General features: G+C 44.4%; 1 protein-coding gene across 1 annotated transcript in view; it reads left to right on the forward strand.

Annotated features, from left to right (window-relative positions):
• The first annotated feature begins 7,281 nt into the window (after nt 1–7,281).
• Nucleotides 7,282–23,692, forward strand: part of LOC144499111 (protein shisa-like-1) — a 28,456-nt gene continuing 12,045 nt past the window's right edge. Inside the window, exons 1-2 of the mRNA XM_078221189.1 lie at nt 7,282–7,348; nt 9,772–9,985. Coding sequence (XP_078077315.1) covers nt 7,282–7,348; nt 9,772–9,985 — 281 coding nt within the window. The remainder of the gene's footprint in view (nt 7,349–9,771; nt 9,986–23,692) is intronic.

Consider the following 23,692-nt stretch of genomic DNA (forward strand, 5'->3'; position numbering starts at 1 on the left):
GGAGAATGTGCAGATTCCACACAGTCAGTGACCCCAGCCAGGAATCAAACCTGGGTCCCTGGCGCTGTGAGGTAGCAGTGCTAATCACTGTGCCACCATGCAGTGGGAAACAAGCAGAGGTTGTTTGTTAAAGAACTGAATGTTTCCCAACTTGTAGCCTGCGCTAGAAAAGATAACATTTTGTCATGAAAACGCTTGCTGATTGATGAGTTACTCTTCTCATCTTTAGACGAGTGCAGGAGAGTGTGGAAGGAGCTGCAAAAGGATACCGAAACAAGATGTCAAGTTGGTGACAATAAAACACAGGTCGACATGCATGTTAAACAGCAAAACAGCAAAACATGATAAACAGAGTGAAGCGATACAACAAAAAAAGGATCAGATCTAAGGTCTGCAGTCCTGCCTTGCCCAGTCAGGAATGGTGGTAGATAATTCAACAACTAAAGAGAGGAGGAGGCTCCACAAATATTCTCATCCTCAATTATGGGGGAACCCAGCACACCATTGCAAAAGGCAAGGCTGAAATATTCACAACTATTTTCATCCCGAGGTGCCTAGTGGATGATCTATTTTCACTGCCTCCTGAGGGCCTCAGCATTACAGCTGCCCATATTCACTCCATGTGATATCAAGAAATAGCTGAAGGCACTAGACACAGCAAAGGCTGTGGCCCTGACAATAGTAAGAAGTCTCACAACACCAGGTTAAAGTCTAACAGGTTTATTTGGTAGCACAAGCTTTCGGAATGTCGCTCCTTCTTTAGGTGAGTCAAAGGAGCGACACTCCGAAAGCTTGTGCTACCAAATAAACCTGTTGGACTTCAACCTGGTGTTGTGAGACTTCTTACTGTGCTTACCCCAGTCCAACGCCAACAGCTCCACATCATGGCCCTTGCAATATCCAGCCGCAGCATTGAAGACTTGAACTAGCCGTAACCCAAGGAAGCTATTCATGTACAGCTATTATATATTTCATCTACCCAACAGTGGAAAATTGCCCATGTATGTCCTGTCCAAGAAAGAAGTCTCACAACACCAGGTTAAAGTCCAACAGGTTTATTTGGTAGCAAATGGTATTTGCTACCAAATAAACCTGTTGGACTTTAACCTGGTGTTGTGAGACTTCTTACTGTGTTCACCCCAGTCCAATGCCGGCATCTCCACATCATGACTGTCCAAGAAAGGCAGGATAAACTCAATCCACTGAATTGCCACCCCAAGTGGCAACTCCCAATCCTCAGCAAAGTGATGGAAGATGTTATCAAGTGGCATTTACTCAACAATAGCACATTTACTGATGCCAGTTTGGGTTCTGCCAGGGCCACATGGCTCCAAACCTCATTAGATCCTTCGTCTAAATTTTGATAAAAGAGCTGAACCTGAATTCAAGAGGTGAGGTGTGAGTGATTGCCCATTGAGAATGAAGCAAGTGTGGCATGAAGGAGCCCTAGTAAAATTGATAGCAATGGGAATTGGGGAATCGGGGGGTGGAGAGTTGGGGGGTGACACTCCACTATATGTAGTCATTCCTACCACAAAGGACGATAGTTAGAAGTTTTGGTCTCCTTACTTGAGAAAGGATACACTGGCACTGGAGGGGGTGCAAAGGAGATTCACTAGGTTGATTCCGGAGTTGAGAGGACAGACTGAGTAGACTGGGACTGTACTCATTGGAATTCAGAAGAATGAGGGGAGATCTTATAGAAACATATAAGATTATGAAGGGAATAGATAAAGTAGAAGCAGGGAGGTTGTTTCCACTGGCAGGTGAAACCAGAACTAGAGGGCTTGGTCTCAAAAAAAGGGGAAGCAGATTTAGGACTGAATTGAGGAGGAACTTCTTCACCCAAAGGATTGTGAATCTGTGGAATTCCCTGCCCAGTGAAGCAGTTGAGGCTACCTCATTGAGTGTTTTTAAGGCAAGGAGAGATAAATTTTTGAACAGTAAAGGAATAAGGGTTATGGTGAGCGAGTGGGTAAGTGGAACTGAGTCCACAAAAAGATCAGCCATGATCTTATTGAATGGTGGAGCAGGCTCGAGGGGCCAGATGGCCTACTCCTGCACCTAGTTCTTATGTTCTTATGTTCTTAATCATCTCATCTCTGCAGGAGTTCCTCAGAGTAGTTTCCTAAGCCCAACCGTCTTCAGCTGCTTCATTAATGACCTTCCCTCCATCAGAAAGTCAATAGTGGGGATGTGCGCTGATAATAACAATGTTCAGCACCATTCCAACTCCTCAGATACTGCAGCAGTCCATGACCGCATGCATCAAGACCCTGACAACATTCAGGCTTGGGCAGATATGTGGCAAGTAACATTCACGCCACTGGGAATGATCATCTCCAACAAAAGTGAATTTAACTATCTCCCTTTGACATTCAATGGCATTATCATTGCTGAATCCCCCACTATCAACATTATGGAGGTCACCACCGACCAGAAACTGAACTAAACCTGCCATATAAATACTATGGCTCCAAGACCATGTCAGAGGCTGGGAATTCTGAGGAGAGTAACTCAGCTCCTGACTCCTCAAAGCCTATCTACCATCTGCAAGGCATGTGGTGGACCTCAGTTGTGCCTTTGTCCTATATGGACCACCGTTGTGTGTTTGTCATACCTGGACACATCCCCTCCTGGTTTGGTTCCTCCCCTCGGCACCTAGTATAAAGGTGGCTGTCTCCTCCCCCTTGTTCTGTCCAGGTTGGTTATTTGTTGGGATGTGCTCCTGATTCTGTTGTGAATAAAAGCCTACACTTGTATTGGCACACAGGTAGTCTTTCGCCTTATTGATAGTGCATCAAGGCACAAGTCAGGAGTGTGGCGGAAGGTGATGGGGGCATGGTGGTACAGTGGTTAGCAATGCTGCCTCACAGTGCCAGGGACCCAGGTTCAATTCCGGCCTTAAGTGATTGTCTGTGTGAAGTTTACACGTTCTCCTCATGTCTACGTGGGTTTCCTCTGAGTGCTCTGGTTTCCTTGCTGTCCAAAGATGTGCAAGTTAGGTGCATTGGCCATGCTAAATTGACCATTGGTGTCAGGAGAATTAGCAGGATAAATGCATGGGGTTACAGGGATAGGGCCTGGGTGGGATTGTTGTTAATACAGACTCGATGTCTCATACTCTCCACTTGCCTGGAAGAGTGCAGCTGCAACAACTCTCAAGAAGCTCAACGCCATCTAGGACAAAGCAGCCTGTTTGATCGGCATCCCATCCACCATTAAATGATGCACAGTGGCAGCAGTGTGTACCATCTACAAGATGCAGAAACTCGCCAAGCCTCCTTCGACACCACCTTCCAAACTCATGACCTCTACCACATAGAAGGACAAGGGCAGCAGATTCCACACACCATCCTGACTTGGAACAATATCGTTATTCCTTCACTGTCATTGGTTCCAAACCCAAAACACCCTTTCCAATAGCACTGTGAGTATATTTGTCAGGGACAATTAGGGTTGGACAATAAGTGCTGGCCTAGCCAGTGACACTCACATCCCATGAGTGAATAAAAAATAATGATAATCTATTTCCATTGCAACCTCGCTCGTCTTTACCTATTCCTACCACTATCATCATTGCTCCTCCGAACAGTTGTTTCTTCATTCCTAGTTATATTCAAAGATACTGCCACATGCTCTTCCTCCTCCCTCAACCCCATTGGGTGACACAGTGGCAAAGTGGTCAATACTGCTGCCTCACACCACCAGGGACCTGGGTTTGATTCCTGGCTTGGGTCACGATCTGTGCGGAGTCTGCATGTTCTCCTCGTGTCTGTGTGGGTTTCCTCCGGGTGCTCCAGTTTCCTCCCACCGTGAAAGCCGTGCTGGGTAGGTGCATTGGCCATGCTAAATTCTCCCTCAGTGAACCCGGACAGGTGCTGGAGTGTGACAACTAATGGATTTTCACAGTAATTTCATTGCAGTGTTAATGTAAGCCTACTTGTGACACTAATAAACTTATTGTCTTTTGCGCTATAGCTCATTTGTTCCCAGGGCTTCAAACCTACAGAACCTTCCTTAGTCTTCCTTCCCTCTGTTAAACTTCAGACATTTCTAACATTAAACCTATGTCACTGAACTATAATTATTGATTTATCTCAGCTTCTCTGTGACCTTTAACAACATTGGGCCTTAAGTGTTCAATAATGAAAAGGAGACTAACTCAGAAAATTAGTATCTTGGATGGAGTGCAAACACAATAGTCATATGGTGTTTGGCAATTTCCTCTATGGTTGTAAGCTCTTCCGATTGGAAAGCAACTAGCTGACCCTCAGAGTGTGCTGATAGGAAAATGATATGACTGAGATTGATAACTCAACATTTGGCTTAAATTGTGACTATTGATCATGCCCCTATACTGCCTGAGGTGCAAAGAAAATTGCAGGATGCATTCAAATTGAAAGCAACAGATATGAAATGAATTGACCATGTTACCAAAGCAGTGACTGCATGTTAATGTCATTGTCTCACTTCCATGGATGGCTTCCATACTCACACGTGAGTGACTTGTCATTGCACATTATCAGAAGTGCTACCATGTACCACAAGTCGTGGTACATGTGCTACCAGGTACTTTTCCAGCTAGAATTCAGATTGCTTCGTCGACGGACAAATCCACAAGAGGAATATCTTGGATCGGTTAACGAATGCCTGTAGTACCCCAGAGACTGAACTAAAGGCACAAAGCTAGTTGCCAGCTACTTTCTGGAGACCATACACTAATTATAGTGTTATGTTTTTTTAAAAAATGTAATCTGCTTCTTTCTCACTGAGGTGCAGGTGCAGGGAGCACAGTTCCACTGAAAGCAGTGCAACAAATACAATATTGACAGCACCAGAGGATACACAAACATTATATATGTAGATTACTGTACCACTCCCCCCAACACCACCACACCCCCAACCTAGACAAACAAAGACTGGTGTCCGACTGCCCCCTCAGAAAGGGGACTGGATATATTTGTTTTATAGTGAAGCTTCATTTGCAATGAACCCATTAGTCCATGACATTGATCATACAGTCAATTATTAGCTGAGTCATCTTAGTATGTGCCCAGTCCTCGAAGATTAAAATAGCCTTCTTTTGCCTGATTGGCTGACTGCAATACTGGTGTTGTTAAAGGTCTACACAGAAAAGAGCATAGCAACACCAGAGGGAATTATTCGTGCTATTAACAATGCTTGATCTCTGGTTAAGGACTGGCAGAACTCATTTATTCACAAACTATAAACCTGTTGAGTTGGTGCAAAACTTTTCTCATCTGATGGTGTACTGAATGACCTAATGGGCAGAGTGGCCAGAGCTTCAGTGAGAGTCCTCCGTTGCTTCCTCTGTGGAAAATCTGTGTTTAAGTGCAAGTCAGGCACTTAAATGGCAAGTCTTCTCCAGGATCAATGTCCCCAATGGCAGAAATCCCCCCAATCACAGGCCGGCAGCTCCTCATTGCCATCAGCACCATTGGGCAGGTGTCAGAGCTGCTGGCAATGTATCCAACAGAGACCCAGGATCAGTAAGGATGGGCTAGGAGTCATGGGGTGGCTAAGGGATGGGAAAAAGTGCATGGTGGGTGCGGAGGCTCTCTGCGGGCACCCCCTTCCTGATGCCAGGTCTCTTGATCAGGCATTGAGTGCGTGAAGGCCCCACCCTTTCCCCCACTCCTCCACTCTCCCAAGGACCCAGCAAGCAAAGGCGACAGGGTTTTGCAGTATGTGCTCTGCACATGGTGGCTGCCCAAGCTGATTGAATACTAGCAGCAATCAGATGAAGCCCTTAACTCAGTTTCAATTACCCGATGATGGACCTCGATTAGTGGCGGGTTGGGAAAGTCAACCACGAGCCTTCCCTCCCTGGAAGTAATCATGGCAGAGGTGATAAGGCCAAAGGTTCCCCACCCTCAATTCCAAATAAGTGCCCCCCCACCACACATCCAAGTTCACCTCAAGGAAGAATATTAAATTCTGCCCAGTGAGATTTAAAGTGTATTTTTCTGATAGAGGAAATTGTATTTATCCATCAGGAACAACGTGGTCATCACTGGATATAAATTGCTGCAGGATTTGAAACATAATTACTGTGCAGTTAGAGCAACAATTTTATCCTCACACCCAATAAGAGCATCATCTAAGATGATGGCAGTCTGTTCGATAACATGGTTTTTTTGTATGCAAATGTTTACACTGTAAAACAGCTTATGTATCATAGTCTTTCATTCATATAACAGAAATTCAGGACATCCTAAAGCACTTTACTGAGAATTAATTAATTTTTAAGTATCATCATTGTTATAAGGTAGGAAGTGCAACAGTGGTTCTGCACACAGCTGGGAACAACACAACAGAGATAATGGTCAGATCATTTGATTTAGTTTTGTTGCCTAAAGAATAAATATTGGTTCGGATTTCCCTATTCTTCTTCCAAGTAGTGCTCTGGGATCTTTTATGTCCACTTGAGAAGGAGGACAGCAGAGTGAAAGGTGGCACCTCCAATAGTGCAGCACTCCCTCAGCACTGCAGTGCAGTGTCAGCCAAAATGTTGTGTTCAAGTTCTGGACCCAAGCCTTCTGATTAAGGGGCAAAAGTGCTACCAGTGAGTCATGGCTAACAGCAAGATCAGACTTTTGAGACACTGCAGCACTTTACTGACCTCAGTTCCTGATCCAAGCCATTCTCAAGAGTGGGAAAGTTCTACATTAAGAATGTGGTACTCCATTGATCCACATGCAATTCAAATATTCACTGAAAATAATTGTACGGGACTGATTGGTAATAGATCCCCAAATTACTTTAAGACTGATTTGAAATAACTAAACAGATTGACTTTTCCCAATCAATAAAAAACTTTAAAACTCACTGCGCAGAATTTAATGTCCTTCTCCAAGGTGAATTTTGAGGCATGGTGAGGTGGGGGGGATTTAATCCAAACCGAGGGTGCGGAACCTGTAGGCTTCCCACCTCTGCCTCACTTGTGATGTGCTAAGAAGCTAATCCATGCATGTAGCACTGCTACCATTGAGTGAAAGGAATCAACGGCTTAAGCAGGCCATTTCCCTCTCTGCAGTTGCTGCCTTACCTGCTGAGAGTTTCCAGTATTTTCTGTTTTTATTTCTTTTTTAAATGTGTAAGTATGGGATTATTGATGGATCTTAAAATGAAAGTTCTCTCTTTGTAGTGTCCCTTGATGATGCTCTGAACAGCAACAAGAGTAATAGTTGGCCATGTTGACGGATTCTGTTGAGGAGATAACTCTCTAGCCACAGTCATATGAAAGCAAATTGAAAAATGATCAGCTTTTGCCTGCAGTCCATCACCGTGGCAACAGTCGTCTTTCTGTTGCTTACAACAGCAGGTACGAAGCTTAATGTGATTTATGAACATGTGGTGATGTTTTTTAAAGGATAAAATGAGAGTTTAATGGAAGGACAGGTGAAGGAGATGGAGAGGAGAGAGCTTCAACATAGTTGTATAAATTATAATATCCACAAAATGTTAGAATTTCCACAACATCCAAGGAAGGGTTAATCAATTTTTTGATGATTGGGAATAAAAGAGGTGGGGGTAATATTTAAGTATTAACTGTAGCATTTTGAAGATGTATTTATAAGAATAGGTTAGTGTTGAAGGTAGTGACAAAGTGCCTCAGCATAGAAAGCCTTACTCCACAGCATGGATAACTTCCTGGGGTTTCTCTTATTCGTTCATCAGATACGGCCATCACTGGCTGGGCCTGCACTTATTGCCCATCCCTGAGGACATTTAAGAGTCAACCACATTGCTGTGGATCCAGCATTACACGTAGACCAGACCAGATAAGGATGACAGATTTCCTTCCCTAAAGGACATCAGTGAATCAAATGGGTTTTTATGACAATCAACAATGGTTTTGTGGTCATCATTAGAAGTTTAATTCCAGATTTGTTATTGAATTCAAATTTCACCATTTGCCCACTACTCCATTGCTTCCCCTATGGTGGAGCTCAATCTAATGCCTGCATTTGAAAAGAGGTGGAGAACAGTCTATTGCTCCACAATGAGGATGGGTTTGCCGTCAAGGACACTGTAGGTCCTGGTGGAGGAAGTGCAGAGGACGACAGATACCATATACAAGCAGAAGGGAAGGATACATCTTCCTTGCCCAAAATGCCATCAGATCTCTTTAATGAATGTTGGCTAACATTTGAAATAGAAATCAGGCCCTAGGTGAGCCTAGGGGAGGCCATTTCTAGTGCGGGCCTCAACTCCTTAACTATGATTGTGTCTTAACATAGGCTAAACTGGCCTTTCAAGCGCAAGAGCCCATCTTGACACCTTGTAGGATTGCTAGCCACTGAAAGCACTGCTGAAAATTGCCCGCCACATGCCTTTTATTTTAACAACGGATCATCTCATCAAATAGCAGCATTGCTCAAACGATTTAGTTTTTATGGAACCAGCTCTATGAAACAGCGAGTACATCTGATCAGAGCGAGTATAGTTCAATCATTGTATCACCTTGAGAAGGAGCACGGGACCCCAGACAATTATGCAGGAAGGAACAGGTGTTGCAACTATTAGTGCCCGTGGAAGATGACAGGGAAGGACAGCTGGTGGTTGGGGTGATTGATGGAAGAAAGAAGAAGAATATCATTAAGGAAACAATATCTGGAACATGGAGGTGGTCTGATTATGTTGTGGATGCTGGGGATGACAGGAAGTGAAGGGATAAATATGCAGGTTAGTGTGTGAGTAGGTGAGGACAAGTAGACCCTGTCATTGTGATGGGAAGGAAGGTTTCATGTCTAAGAATTCCTTGACCAATTTCCCACAGAGAGAGATCTGAGAGAAAGCATTGTTTTAAAGGTCATGTTTAAAAATACATCATATTTATGTTAGTTTTTTAAAGTTCTTCGATGATACATAGCAAGATGCTAATAATATTGTGTTATTTCCTCTCAAGCTGCACATAATCATGAGGGGCAGAGTTAGATCTTTTCCTAAGGGTTGGGCAATCCAAAACTAGAGGGCATAGGTTTAAGATGAGAGGGGAAAATTTAAGAGAAACCTGAGGGGCAGCTTTTTCACACAGAGGATGGTGCGTTTATGGAATGAGCTGCCAAAGGAGGTGATAGTGGCGGGTACAATTACAACATTTAAAAGACATTTAGACAGGTACATGGATAAAGTTTATTTATTAGTGTCACAAGTAGGCTTACATAACACTGCAATGAAGTTACTGTGAAAATTCACTAGTCGCCACACTCCAACACCTGTTCGGGTACACTGAGGGAGAATTTAGCATGGCCAATGCACCTATCCGTCTTTCAGACTGTGGGAGGAAACCAGAGCACCCGGGGGAAACCCACGCAGACACGGGGAGAATGTGCAGACTCCGCACAGACGGTGACCCAAGCCAGGAATCAAACTCTGATCCCTGGTGCTGTGAGACAGCAGTGCTAACCACTGTACCACTGTGGCTAGGAAAGGTTTAGGGTCATATGGGCCAAACAGACACAGGCAAATGGAACTAGTTCAGTTTAGAAAACCTGATCGGCATGAGCGAGTTGAGCCGAAGGGCTTGTTTCCGTGCTGTATACCTCTATATCTCTGACTCTAATAAGAAATTGATTAGCTTGTCCCAGTAATTGGTAAACAAATCGTTTTATAGGAAACTGCCAGGGATGGAGAACAGCAAATTGATCAATTATACGAATAACAGCCACAAACTATTAAAAGAATCTAGCGTCACCTCAGCCTGCGCCTAATTCTATCCAGTCTTTTTCTTTCTTTAAACAGTAACCTCAGCACATTTCCGTGTTTGTGAGCCTTACGCAGATGTCAAAGGACGATACCATTTTGGTTTCCACTGTCCACGCCTATCGGACAGCAAAAGCTACATGTTGTGCTGTCACCATAACAGCACGACCTTTAAGTATTGCTGCAATGAGACAGAATTCCAGGCAGTCATGCAGATGAATATGACGGGACAGACAGAGGGATACATGCACAAGTAAGTATTGAAATTCCTGAGTCCAGCCAGTTTCATATGATCCTGATTAATACAATGCTTTGAATTATTAATGATAAGAACTCAATGCTTTCTCTTACATGCAGGAGAGAGTACAAAAGAGTAAGTTGTGGGAAATTCAGCAGGACAATCACAAAGCACAGCTTAAATAAGATTGGAAAGGAGTGAAGGACGGCGTTGAAAGGCATGGGTTTATCGACACCCCTCCCAAGATGCAATACAAATTTGGATTTCATTTTTATTTCATCCTTAAAAAAAGGTTCAGGAGCTTTGGTCTCTCGTCTGTGCTGACCTCTCTTTGGAAACAGGGGGCATAGGTTGTAAAAGGTCAGTGAAGGTCAGTAAAAAATTAGCCAGCTTTCCCATCCACAATATTCGGTCCAGATCAGCTGAGCTGGGATAAATGTCCCACTGTTGAATAGTACATCGGCACTCACTGTCTAATCTCACAAACAACAATTAGGTAACAGCAGTCAGTGGTTGTGGAACCGTATAAAACCGTATAAAACCATACAGTGCAGAAGGCCCATCGAGCCTGCACCAACAACAATCCCACCCAGGTCCTATTCCCATAACCCCACGTTTTTACCCTGCTAATCCCCCTGATAATAAAGGTCAATTTAACATAGCCAGTCAACCTAACTCACACATCTTTGGACTATGGGAGAAAACTGGAGCACCCGGAGGAAATCCACACAGACACAGGGAGAATGTGCAAACTCCACACAGACAGTCACCCGAGGCTGGAATTGAACCCGGGTCCCTGGCACTGTGAAGTAGCAGTGCTAACCACTGTGCCTCCACGCTCCCAGATTAAGCTGCAGTCTTTAGGAAAGAACATTGGGTCCAAATTTGACCAATTGGGAAATAATTTTGATTTACTTTTTTGATGAGTGCAGATGAAATAATTGTATTAACTTCTTTTACATGCCCAAATGGACTGAGCAAGGCAAACGTTTGCCATGATATCAAGTTTTCTTTTCAATTTCTTTCCAATTCAATTTTTTAAAAAAATCTTAACAATTATTGGCTGCTTTATTATTTTTTAACACCCTAAACATATTCATTTATGTTGCTCTCCCGTTCCCAAAAGGCCATTCCACTGATAATATCCTGCAATGAATCTGAGTTATTTTGTTTATTTAATCCATTATGTAATTTGAATGAAAATGAAAGGGTTATGTTGTTCCAACCAAATGAGTGGTACTTTTCAGGGTTGAGATTTAGATTGGAATCATTGAATCCCTACAGTGCAGAAAGAGGCCATTTGGCCCATCAAGTCTGCGCCAACTCTCCAACACAGAATCAAACCCAGGCTCTCCTCTCCTCTATCCTCACACATTTACCATGGCTAATTCGTCTAACCCACACATCTTTGGACACTAAAAAGTCCATGAAATTTGCTGTTCTGATGGAGTTGGCTGCGACAGAAGCTCAACAACTGAGTTTGAACATTCGGATACACAAGATGTCGGCTGAATCGACACCCAAGAGTTTTGAACCTCACACATGTCACCAATGTGCGAAGCCAGGGCATTTAGCTGCAGAATACTGCAAGGATATAATATACAGAAGCTGTGGCAAAATAGGTCACATAGAGCGTGTCTGCTGGAAGAAAAAGCAAGCTACGAGAAAATGTAAGAAGACGCAAGAACAAATCAAAACAGCATGTAAACAGAATAAAAGAGGAAGCGTTCATGCTGTGTAAAAGTGTTGAGAGAAACTAAACAACTCACAGTCTGAGGATGAATTATTACTGAATGTGTTATCCATTGCTGGTGCTCTGAATAGATACTGGGTCACTCCTCTGCTAGATTGACAGCTAGTAAGGATGGTAGTCGACACCAGGGCAGCAGTCTCGCCGGTGCCGGAGACTGTACATAAAGAAAAACTCAGACATATTCTCTTGAAAGCTTCAAGAATAGTGTTGAAGACAGACACAGGTGAACTTGTTCCACTGAAGAGCCACATTGATGTAGCTGTGCAAATTAACAGGCAAACGGCAGATTTGTTTTCACATATAGTACGGGGAAATTATCCAGCATTGATAGGGGGAGCATGGTTAGAAAAGATTCAACTGAACTGGGCTGAAGTCAATCTGATGACTAATGTGGAATCAGGCCTTACATAAATTCTAAAGAAACACATGGTTGTGTTTGGTGGAGAACTGGAGAGTATGAAAGATATCACAGTTCAATTGAAGATTAAAGAAGGAAGTTAAGCGAAATGCCTGAAGGCAAGTTTGGTATCCTAAGCTACCAGGCCAAAATTGAAGGCTGACTTGGAATAACTTGTGAAGATTGGAGTCTTGGAATCTGTCAGCATTAGTGAATGGGCTACGCCAATAGTACCAGTCATCAAAAAGGATGGATCCATACAGATTTGTGGAGACTTCAAAGTCACACTTAATCCAGTGTTGTGTGTGGAATAATACCCACTACCCCATATTGGTGACCTGTTTGCAGGGAATTGGCAGGAGGCCACTATTTTAGCAAAATCAACCTGAGCCAGGCATACTTATAGCTGAATGTAGAACACAAGTCACATGAACTTGTGACAATCCTGACATACAAAGGTTTGTTTCTGTACCGAAGCTTACCATTTGGTATCACATCAGCTGTTTCAAAGAGCAATGGATCAGATCTTGAGTGGACTGAGTGGAGTCCAGTGTTACCTAGATGATATCCTAGTCACTGGAAGAGTCAAAGGGGAACATCTTCAGAATTCAGATGCCAAATTTCAGAGACTGGAAGACTATGGATTGAGAGTCCGGAAGGACAAGTGCGAGTTTTCCCAATTCACCATTGAGTATTTGGGACATGCGATTGATGCCATGGGCTTTCACAAATCTCCTTTGAAGGTCCAGGCTATCACAGAGGTTCCAACAACTCAGACAATTAAGCAGTTGCATTCCTTCCGAGAAATGTTAAACTACTACAGAAGATTCATTTCAAATTTGGCAAACATTTAAAATTCATTGCATACCCTCTTGTGCCAGAACAAGAAGCGGTTGGAGCAATGTGCAAACAAAAGAAGCATTGCTCAAACCTGAAGTCCTTCATTATACATTTTAATCCTACCCTGCCTGTACTGTAAGCCTGTGATGCCTCTCCTCTTGGTGTTGGTATCCCACATCATGCTGTCGGATGCAGAAAGTATCATAGAATCATAGAACCATAGAATCCCTACAGTGCAGAAAGAGGCCATTTGGCCCATCGAGTCTGCATTGACAACAATCCCACCCAGGCCCTATCCCCGTAACCCCACGTGTTTTCCCTGCTAATCCTCCTGACACTAAGGGGCAATTTAGCATGGCCAGCCAACCTAACCCCACATCTCTGGAGTGTGGGAGGAATGATGTGGAGGAAACCAGAACGTCCAGAGGAAACCCACACAGACACGAGGGGAACGTGCAAACTCCTCACAGACAGTCACCCAAGGCTGGAATTGAACACAGGTCTCTGGCGCTGTGAGGCAGCAGTGCTAACTACTGTGCCACCCAATGCTTTTGACCCATTGCTTTTGCTTTTCGAACATTGAGCAAGGCTGAAAGTAACTGCACACAAGTTGAAAAGGAAGCCTGAGGGATTACCTTTGGAGTAAAGAATTTCATCAACTCCTGCATGGAAGAAAGCTCACACTGTTGATGGACCATCGTACATTGACAACAATGGACCACACAGAGAAATTCTGTCACTGACATCAAGCAGAATGCTGAGATGGGCATTGCTTCTGTCTGCACATACTTATGTTGTAGGGAAAAATCTCTGTACCAGTGCATTCAAGGAAGTCGAGTCGCAAGGCAAGGTTCAAAGCGTTTTTCTTTATTGTACAATTACTGGGAACCCAGGGAGACCCCCGTAGCCAGCTTAGAAACAGTGCTTGGCCACGTTGATCTCAATAGTTATACATTTGCTCTGGATATTTATAGGAATCCAAATTCGAGCGGGAACATTTGCTCATACATTTTTACAATACTTATAAAGTGGCCTGTCTGGTCAGGAAGTTCCCTGAGAGACTTGTCAATTTGCATCTGTATGGTGTGTGTCCGTGTTAATGGGACTGCCTGTTCTTGCCCCGGTGTTTTAATGTGTTTCCCATTATCCTCTCGATGTGTCCCCTTATCTAAATCGACCTCTACTGTTTTGTGTCTGTATTCTATGCTTGCGAGATTAGGTGTTAATATCATTTTGTCCTGCTGTGTGTAGGGGGATTTAATCTAATCTTTTATTCTTTTTATCCTAGTTTATTAAATTTGTTTGCCTGCCTTGGCCATTTTATTCCCGTAATATTTTGTTGACAGTCCGGTTATGCCATATAACCCACTCCAGGTCTTGACTCGCAGATATCCCGATCTTCTGGCCAAAGGCCGGTTTAAAATGCAGCTTCGTGCTGTTGCTGGGCAGAATAAGGATCTTTTGTCGGCTTTGAAATTAAAGGTCTCTCAGCTGTTCAGAGGGGAATTTAAACGAATGTCCATTCGGGTGTTCCCCTCTGCATTGTGGGCACGTTATGAATGGTGCCAATCAGTCCAATAAATGAATATGTTTAATGAGGTGAATATTGATGGGATAATAAAAATATGGCTTTTGGAAAATGGCCTACTTCACTTATATCATCGAGCATCAACAACCAAGTCTTAGTTGTAATGCAGATAGACTCTCACGATTACCACTACCAAGTAGCTCATCAAACTACTGGAGCAGAAATATCTTCTACTTTGAACAGGTAGATCGTACACCTGTCACTTCAGGACAAGTGAAGTAGTGCACTCAGAGCAATCTGATACTCTCCAAAGTAATGGGCATGTTACTACAAAACAAGACCTCAGAACTAAAATTTGACTTGAAACTATACTCCACTAGAAGACTGGAGCTGTCAATACAGTCAAGATGTCTTCTTTGGGGGCTCAGAGTGATCATTCCGCCATCATTGAGAAGATGAGTATTAAACAAATTACACAAGGGACATTGCAGAATTGTGTGCATGAAAGAAATAGCGAGGACTTATTTCTGGTGGCCTGGATTGGATGCAGAGATTGAAAAGAAAGCTGAAATATGTTCTACATGTGCGAAGACACAAAACCCGCCACGTTAGCACCACTGTGTCTTTGGGAAGGACCAGAAGAAGCTTGGAAACAGGTGCACATCGACTTTGCATGACCTTTTAAAGGACATATGTTCTTAGTAATGTTCAATGCTCATTCAAAATGGCCAGAAGTTGCCATAATGAAGTCAGCTTCATCAGAAAAGACAATTGAGAGGATAGGAGAAGTCTTTAGTAGGTTGGATTCCCTGAGCAATTGGTAAGTGACAATGGACCTCAATTTGTCTCCCAAGAATCTGAAAGTTTCTTGAAGTAGAGTAGTATTCAGCATATTATGTCCGCACCGTACCATCCTGCGACAAACGAACTAGCAGAACGTTTCACTCAAACCATGAAACATACATTGAGAGCAACCAGGGAACAAGGTTCACTGATCAAATGCCTTAACCAATTCCTACTAATGTATAGGAACACTGCTCATTCAACGACTAAAACCTCTCCTGCTTTATTAATGATGAAGAGAAAACTATGTTCATCATTCAACTTGTTGAAACCTCTGAAAAAAGAAGAAATCGTACAACAGCAAGGACAGATAGAAGAGTGGAAAAGACACAGCAAAACATCTTGGCGGAATTTTCTGGCCACGCTGGTCTAAAAGCTGGAAATTCCCGCCCGACTGTCAATGGGATTTCACATTGTCTGCAACCCGCCCGCTAAAGTTCCAGTAGTGGGTGGGATGGGAGGATTCCAGCCCCGGTCTTCCAAGGATAAGGAGTGTTGGCCAGGAATTACTTCTCAGGAGAGAAACAGGTTCCTGCCACAATCCTTGCGCAGATTGGACCTGTCTTGTATACCATCCAAACCAGAAATAATGTAATCGGAAGGAGGCTTGTGGCTGGTGGGAGAACTGATCCACCGGAAATGGAACCTGCTGAAAATCTGGATTCAACTGTACAAAGTCCTGGCTGGAACCATCCTGAAACCCTGACACTGACAGACACTGTTGAGGAAGACAACACATCACCTTCAGGCCAAGCACAGAGTCAACCTCTAATTACAATGTCGACACCGGTCAAAACAACCACTGATGGTATTCATTCAAATATGAAAACGCCAGAGATTACAACTAGTGCAAAGAGGAAGACGCCAGAGGTTTGCCGTCAGCCGTTCCGAGAGCGATGAGCCCCAAACCATCTGACTTTTGATGATTGTTATTTGATTATTGTTCATGCTGCACTGTTTGAAATTGTTAGGGACGTTCGATTTTAAGGTGGGGGAAATGTTATGTATTTGTATTGATTCCTGGTAGCTGCATTAATCTGCATTGTGTATTAATATATGCACGTGTTTGTCAGAAGTGAGGTCGCTCGCATGGAAATCTGCCCAAGTGAAGAAGCAGCCTGTAGTGAAGACACTTTGTAAATTAAGCTCCATGTTTTAACTCTCCACACTTCCTGCTTCAATACCACAATCCACAGCACTGCCTATGCTGCAGATAAAAACAGCGGAGTGAGAAGTTGCAGTATATGCTGCTCGCTGTTTTCTCTGTTCCTCGTTCTCAGCCAACTGAGCTTTTTGTTCCTCCTCACCTCTTCCAATGCCCTTCTGAGCAGTCAGTTTCCAGAGGTTACAGCTGGCTGTCTGCCAGCTGCCTGTGTCAAGGACTGCCAACTTCAATTCTCTCTTGTGGTGGCAGTATGGTCATGACGCAAAGGTCAGTTCACCGTACAGAATGTTTCTGGGTATATGGTCATCAACTCTCTGATGAATGTGGCCGAGAGAGTGCAGACTTCTGGAATGATTAGCCCTCTTATAAATTATTCCAATGAAAGTCAGATCTCAGCAGTCTCAAAAAAGGCAAGAGAAAGTCAAGCTGATCAGATATATCAGCAAGAGGAGCCTCTTGATTCAGGCCAATAGCCTTTGGGGAAGTCTGTGAGGAATGCACAAAACTGAAGCAAATTTAATGCACAAGAATGTAACCAAGCTGATAAGTGATGGTATTGCACCATTGTGCGTTATCTGCCGTAAGCAAGAAGGGAGAAACTTCAGAGTTTCTAAAATCGACTAACAAAATGTGAATTTGATAAACACCTTGTGTACGCTCTAAAATAAAGTTACATTCATTTGGAACTTTAAGTGGTGTTTAAGGACCTCTATAGGTGATAGTAGTGCATAATCTTTTGAATGGGATTATTTTCCCTAAAAACAGCAGTCTTTACATTTAAGATCCTTTCTCCTCATCTTAACGCTTGTTTCTCTGGGGCTTACCTTAGATATGAGGGCAGTGAAACACAGCCCAGGGCTCAAATATCTAAGGGCTGACTGGAGTTAATGTTCAAAGTGGGACTGACAGATACAGAACGAGCCTTTTCCCCACAAAAAGTAGAACATTGTCAATTACCATTCCAGCAAGTGCTCAGGACTGAACAGGTGCAAAGCTTCACTTCGAAGAAACACTTTGCAAAGGCTTTGGCTGAAGGCTGATGTGGTGAGCTCTCCTGATACACCTGCTTGGTGCACTGGCCAAAGATATGATGCCACACAATTGTTTTGCAAGATGTTTATACCTGAAAGGAAGAGCAAGTATTCCGGTGAATTTGGAGTTCATCTGTATTTTCTCAGATTTCCCCTCCCCATTGCCAGCGAAAGGAGTCTCCAGCAAGAATGATCAGAGCCATGAGTATATCTCACATATTTCTCAGTTTGATTGAAATTCCCATACTAAACAATGAGAGGAACTGTGAATGTATTCCACCCGATTCAGAGTGAACTTTAAGTCTTACTATAAGGAAAAATAGCAAGTCACTTAGAAGTGGCTCCAAGTAGTAGAGGGACAAGGACAAATGGTGATTACACAGTAGGTTAGGATCTGGGATGCATTATCTGAAAGGGTGCAGAAGGAAACGTTAACAGAAAACACTGGACAATCTCAGCAGGTCTGACAGCATCTGTGGAGAGAGAATAGAACTAATGTTTCAAGTCTGGATGACCCTTCGTCCAAGGGTCATCCAGACTCGAAACGTTGGCTCAATTCTCTCTCAACAGATGCTGCCAGACCTGCTGAGATCTTCCAGCATTTTCTGTTTTTGTTTCTGATTCCAGCACCCGCAGTATTTTGCTTTTAGCTTATGAGGAAGGAAATAGGTTGACAAAGAACTCTCAAAAATGAATCCTTGAAAAGGAGAAATGTAAAGGTATTTGGGGAAAGAATAGGTGAGCCAACTGGACAGCTCTTCCAAAGAACCGGGGTAGGCCTCAGTAGTGTTAACCTAACAATCATGTGATGAAATCTGTTTTTAGGGACTGCACCCTTATTATCCCTGGACCCAGCAGATCCATCAGAACCATTAATCATCAGACTTAGAACCAGTCTCTAAAACTAACTGCAAGTTATCCAGCAACCAAAGTACTTAACCTCTTACAGTTTCAGCGTTCACTTCGGAACCAACATCCTAGCTATTCGACTACAAGAAACCTCACAACCCGCTGTGAACCCTTTGCTTTACAAAGACCCTCACTTCAATTTAAAATCATCAAATCCATTCAAAAAACCACATGGGAGACCAGATCATGAAGCAGAATTTGAATTAACCGTAATCTGTAAAGGTGGATTGCCTTTATCTGTGTGCAAACTTTATGTGGGGTTTTGTGTGCGTGTGCGTGCTTGAGACCAACGCCATGGGCGGAGCGAGCCAGTAAAATCACCTGAGATCCGAGAAATCAGGATTGCACCCAATTTCCCGGCCCTTGTGATCCTACCGGCATCGGATTTCTGGCGCAACCAGCCTCTCGCCCATTTCCAGCAAGAGGCTAAATATATAAATTTATTTTAAGCATCATTAACATCTGTTCAGCGAGCTTGATGCTCCATTGTCCAGGTTCACAAGCCTTTATGGAAAAGACCTGCTCCCCATGAACAGAGAACAGTCATGTTGGCCTCACTGATAGAATCGGAGGTCACTGAGTATGCCAGGGAGATCGAGGGTAAGCGGGGGTGCACCTTGGAAGTGCCAGCCTGGCACCTTGGCACTGCCCACTGGGCACCTTGGCACTGCCTGTTGGGCAGTGCCGGGGGTGGGGACCTGAAGGGGTTGGGGCCTATGGAGGACAGGGCCTGAAGGGGGGGGGGAACTATGGGAGCGGGGCCAGGCTGGGGTGGCCCGACCAGGGAGGAAGGGAGGGCCCGCTGCGTATTCTGTATGCGATTGGTAGGGGAGGGAGGGCAGCCGCTGCCACTCTGCATGCAATCAATGGAGGGAGGGGTCAATCAGTCTGGGTTGTCAGGGGGCAGTAGGAGCAATATTTCCAGGCAGTGTGGGGCTCTCAGTCATCTGTAGGCCACCGAGACAGCTGGGGGAGGGTTTGTTGAGACCATCTGCAGCAGCAGAGGTCTGACAGATCTCTCTCTCTCTCTCTCTGTCAGGCCTCTGCTGTTGCAATTGCGTATGCGCAGCCACAGAGATCTGCACATGTGTAATAGCTCCTTCCGCTGCTAGAGCAAGCTGGCTGGCAAATTAAACCCCACTGACTGCTCCTTGTGGCTGGAAACAATCTAGCCCATTTTTTCATGCACTAAGTACATAAGATTGGGCTTAAAGACTTGCCCAAACAACAGATCTGAAACGTTACCATTTTCACCCTATCTGGACACATTTTTCTCATAAACGTTTGCCCCAAGTGTATGATGTTACATTAATTCGGGTAAGTGTGTGAGAATAAATAGCCTTCTTTACTTTAAACTCTCAAAAGCTTGCTGCTGTGTGATATAATTGAAATATACACACAAAGGGTAAGAATTGACACCATTATTTCCATACAAAACATACCAATTATGGGCAGTAAGAGAGCAGATGTATTCTGGCCGTGACACTTGTCTACAGAGAGACTTGCTTGCTGAGTTCTGTAATTGCTCAATCAGCCTCTCATGTCTTGTCAGACAGACAAACAAATTATATTCCAGTTTCCCTCAAAGAAATCCATTGTTGTTTTATCACTTACCAAAGAAAGCTGCCTTGAAGAAACAAATTATCCCTCAAACAAATTAGGAATTTATCCTTTCTTAACACAGTGATTAAAGTGGAAGACACTTGTCAGGACTTGGCAATGTAGTGGGTTAGAAAAACGTCCTTCCTGCAGCCTGGGTTCATTGAGCTAAGCAATTTTAACCCTATCCATCCAGCTGAAACCAGACAGCTAAGTAGTTAAAATTCACAGAATTATAGGATCATAGAATCCCTACAGTACAGAAGAAGGCCATTTGGCCCATCAAGTCTGCACCAATCATAATCCCACCCAGACTCTATCCCCTTGACCCCACATATTTGTCCTGCTATTCCAAATGTCTTAGCAGTTGGGAACTGACTTATTCTCCGAACTGGAGGTTAGGACGTCTGTCCAAGGCCAATAGGATTTGTTTTTGTAAATGCACAGTGTGTCCCAGTGATGTAACAGGAATTTGACAGTAATTTTTACAAGGAAATGCAAATGGGAAATGGCAAACCCAGCAGAATCCGACACAGGACTGGGTCAGGGCCAGAACACGCCTGTAAAGATACGTTTTTGTCATTTTTTGTGGGGACAGAAGTTGAAGTGTCCCTCTAGGATCCATAAGGAAATTGTAAGCTTCCCCTCCTGCAATCTAACATCCCAACCCTGCCTGCAGATGATCCCACCCACTCAGTGTGAATGCAGCTAGCATCCTGCACAGAACTGGGGAGGAAGTGTCCAGCAGTAGTGGCAGGAGGGAAAATGCACTGAGTCTCTAACATTGTAGCAGTGCTGAGTTTTGAACTGACACTGAACCCGCCATGCTGACCCCACCACCATCACCCATCATAAATTAGCCCCAAGTTAAAATTGGGGCTCCTGTGATAGGAGCAACATTGCCACATCGTGAATGACTGTGGTCCTACATAAGATGAGTTTAGGCATTCTGAAGTAGACTTTTTTGCCATTGGTCCTCAGATCAAAGGTCTGTAACTTTACACAAATTGGGCAACCCATTCAGTGAGACTTTGCAGACGGCTGTTGTTGGAATTGGAAACGTCCTATGGTACTAAGAGTGCTGCATTAAGACTTGAAATAATACACATTGTTGGATCATGTAATGGGGGTCATTGCTTTATATTTAATCTATGCCATGCCCAAGCTGGGAGTGCTCTATGTTGACATTGGATATAAACCCTAAAAATGTTTTCCTTTTTTCAGTATTGAGACATCTGCTGTCTTTGAGAGCACAAAACTCATTGGGCAGGAGGTGGTGGGGAGGAGAATGAGACATATAGCAAATCATCAAATGAAGACAGAGTGGCTTTTATCTCTTGTAATTCTTTGTATTACAAGCACAATGAAACTAATAATGGCCATCCCACAAATCCAAGTGACCTTGATTCCAAACTGAAACATACCCCCAAAGACTTAATGAGCCATAATTAGCAGTACGAGGAATCTAATGACATCGACCATTAGTTAGACATGTTCCTGCTCATTTAATCATCATGATGTTTAATGCTGCCAACTGCTTAACAACTCGCAGTGAGGCAAGCCAAGCATCCAGGATCTGGGTGAACAGAGAAAGCAACGAACCATCCCCTTAACCAACCAAACTGAAATTAACAGCATATGGTCTGAATGAGGATTAGACTGGGTGAATTCAAGACCAAATCAGGTACAAAAAGAGAGGGGGAAAGAAGGGGAGAAAGAAAATGAGAACAAAAGATCAAATTTAACATTTCAGAAGTATCGCAACAACAGTTAAAATCTGTAAAGAATGAGACTCTACAATTATCGTTTGATAATTCATTGTTTCAGAGGTTCATTGGCAGTGATTGACACTTAGCACAACATTAAAAGAATCACTGACAGTGATGCGCTACTCAAACACGAGGCCTGAAGCTCAGTAAATGAAAGGCTTTTATTTACTGTAATGAAGCTACCAGAACTTATATACACTATCCCAGACTGAAGGGGTCCCGACCAGAGCAGGGACTCTTATACCTCTCCCAGGAGGCGGAGCCCGACTGGGATGTGCCACAACACTACAGTACAAAGGTGTAACAACCCCACCCTAACCCCAACAGCAACAATAGCACAACCCAACAGTAACATATGTACATCCTTGTAGTACTGGCCAGCCCCTGGCTCAGTACTATCCAGTGGGAACCAACGGTGGTTCACCACATTCACCCCTCCTATGAGAACAAAGGCCGGCGGGGTACAAAAAACAGAATAAAGTGTCAGCAGTCTATAAGTTCAGACAGTCAGGGGGACCGCACCGTCGTTGTGACCTCCTCAATACCGGCGGTGACACCGGAGTAGGCACTTGCGGTGGCGTTCTCCCCAAGGTGGCGTCCAGCTGTTCTTCCACGGACTCACAGGCCGGTTGACCCTGAGGTGACGGTAGTCCATGGGATCCTGACACGCCCTGCAGTGGCGACCATCCTCTGGACTCAGGCAAGCTGTACATGGGAGTAAAATGGTTGAGCAATGGTCCCGATGCTGCCCGCGCCATGTCCGGGGAAGAAACAAGAGATAAAGGGTTTGTTACAGGGGGTATGGGAGCGACAGGGGTTGCTACGTCCCCTGCTGGCGCCAGGTCTCGGATCGAGACCGTGTCCTCTCGCCCATCAGGGTATGCCACATAGGCATACTGAGGGTTGGCGTGGAGGAGATGGACCTGTTCGACCAACGCGTCGGACTTGCGGGCCCTTACATGTCGCCGCAGGAGGACGGGTCCTGAGTACGTCAACCAAGACGGTAATGAGATCCCCGAGGAAGACTTCCGAGGGAATGAGAACATCCTCTCGTGGGGAGTAGCATTGGTTGCCGTACACAGGAGGGAGCGAATAGAATGGAGCGCATCAGGGAGCACGTCTTGCCAACGGGAGACTGGAAGACCTTTTGACTTCAACGCCAGTAAGACAGCCTTCCAGACAGTAGCATTCTCACGTTCCACCTATCCGTTAGCCCTAGGGTTGTAGCTCGTGGTCCTACTAGAGGCAATCCCGTATGAGAGCAGGAATTGCCTCAAGTCATCGCTCATGAACGGCGAGCCCCTGTCGCTATGGATGTAGCCGGGGTGCCCGAACAGGGTAAAGAGATCACGGAATGCCTTGATAACCGTGGCAGCGGATGTATCAGAGCAGGGAATAACAAAAGGGAACCGAGAGTACTCGTCAATGATATTGAGGAAGTACACATTCCGATCTGTTGAGGGAAGGGGGCCCTTAAAATCGACACTCAGTCTCTCGAAGGGACGAGTGGCCTTGACTAAATGTGCCCGATCAGGTCAGTAAAAGTGCGGTTTGCATTCTGCGCAAACCCGACAGCTCCTTGTTACTGACCTGACGTCCTCCACCGAGTAGGGCAGGTTGCGGGCTTTTATAAAGTGGTAGAGCCGAGTGACCCCAGGATGGCACAGGTCATTATGGAGGGCGTGCAAACGGTCCTCCTGTTTACTAGCGCATGTTCCACGCGAGAGGGCATCCGAGGGCTCATTGAGTTTCCCTGGACGGTACATGATGTCGTAGTTATAGGTGGAGAGTTCAATTCTCCACCGCAAGATCTTGTCATTCTTGATCTTGCCCCTCTGCGTGTTGTTAAACATGAACGCCACGGACCGCTGGTCCGTGATCAGGGTGA

This window comes from Mustelus asterias, chromosome 9 (assembly GCF_964213995.1).
Source record: "Mustelus asterias chromosome 9, sMusAst1.hap1.1, whole genome shotgun sequence".
Classification (NCBI taxonomy): Eukaryota; Metazoa; Chordata; class Chondrichthyes; order Carcharhiniformes; family Triakidae; genus Mustelus; species Mustelus asterias.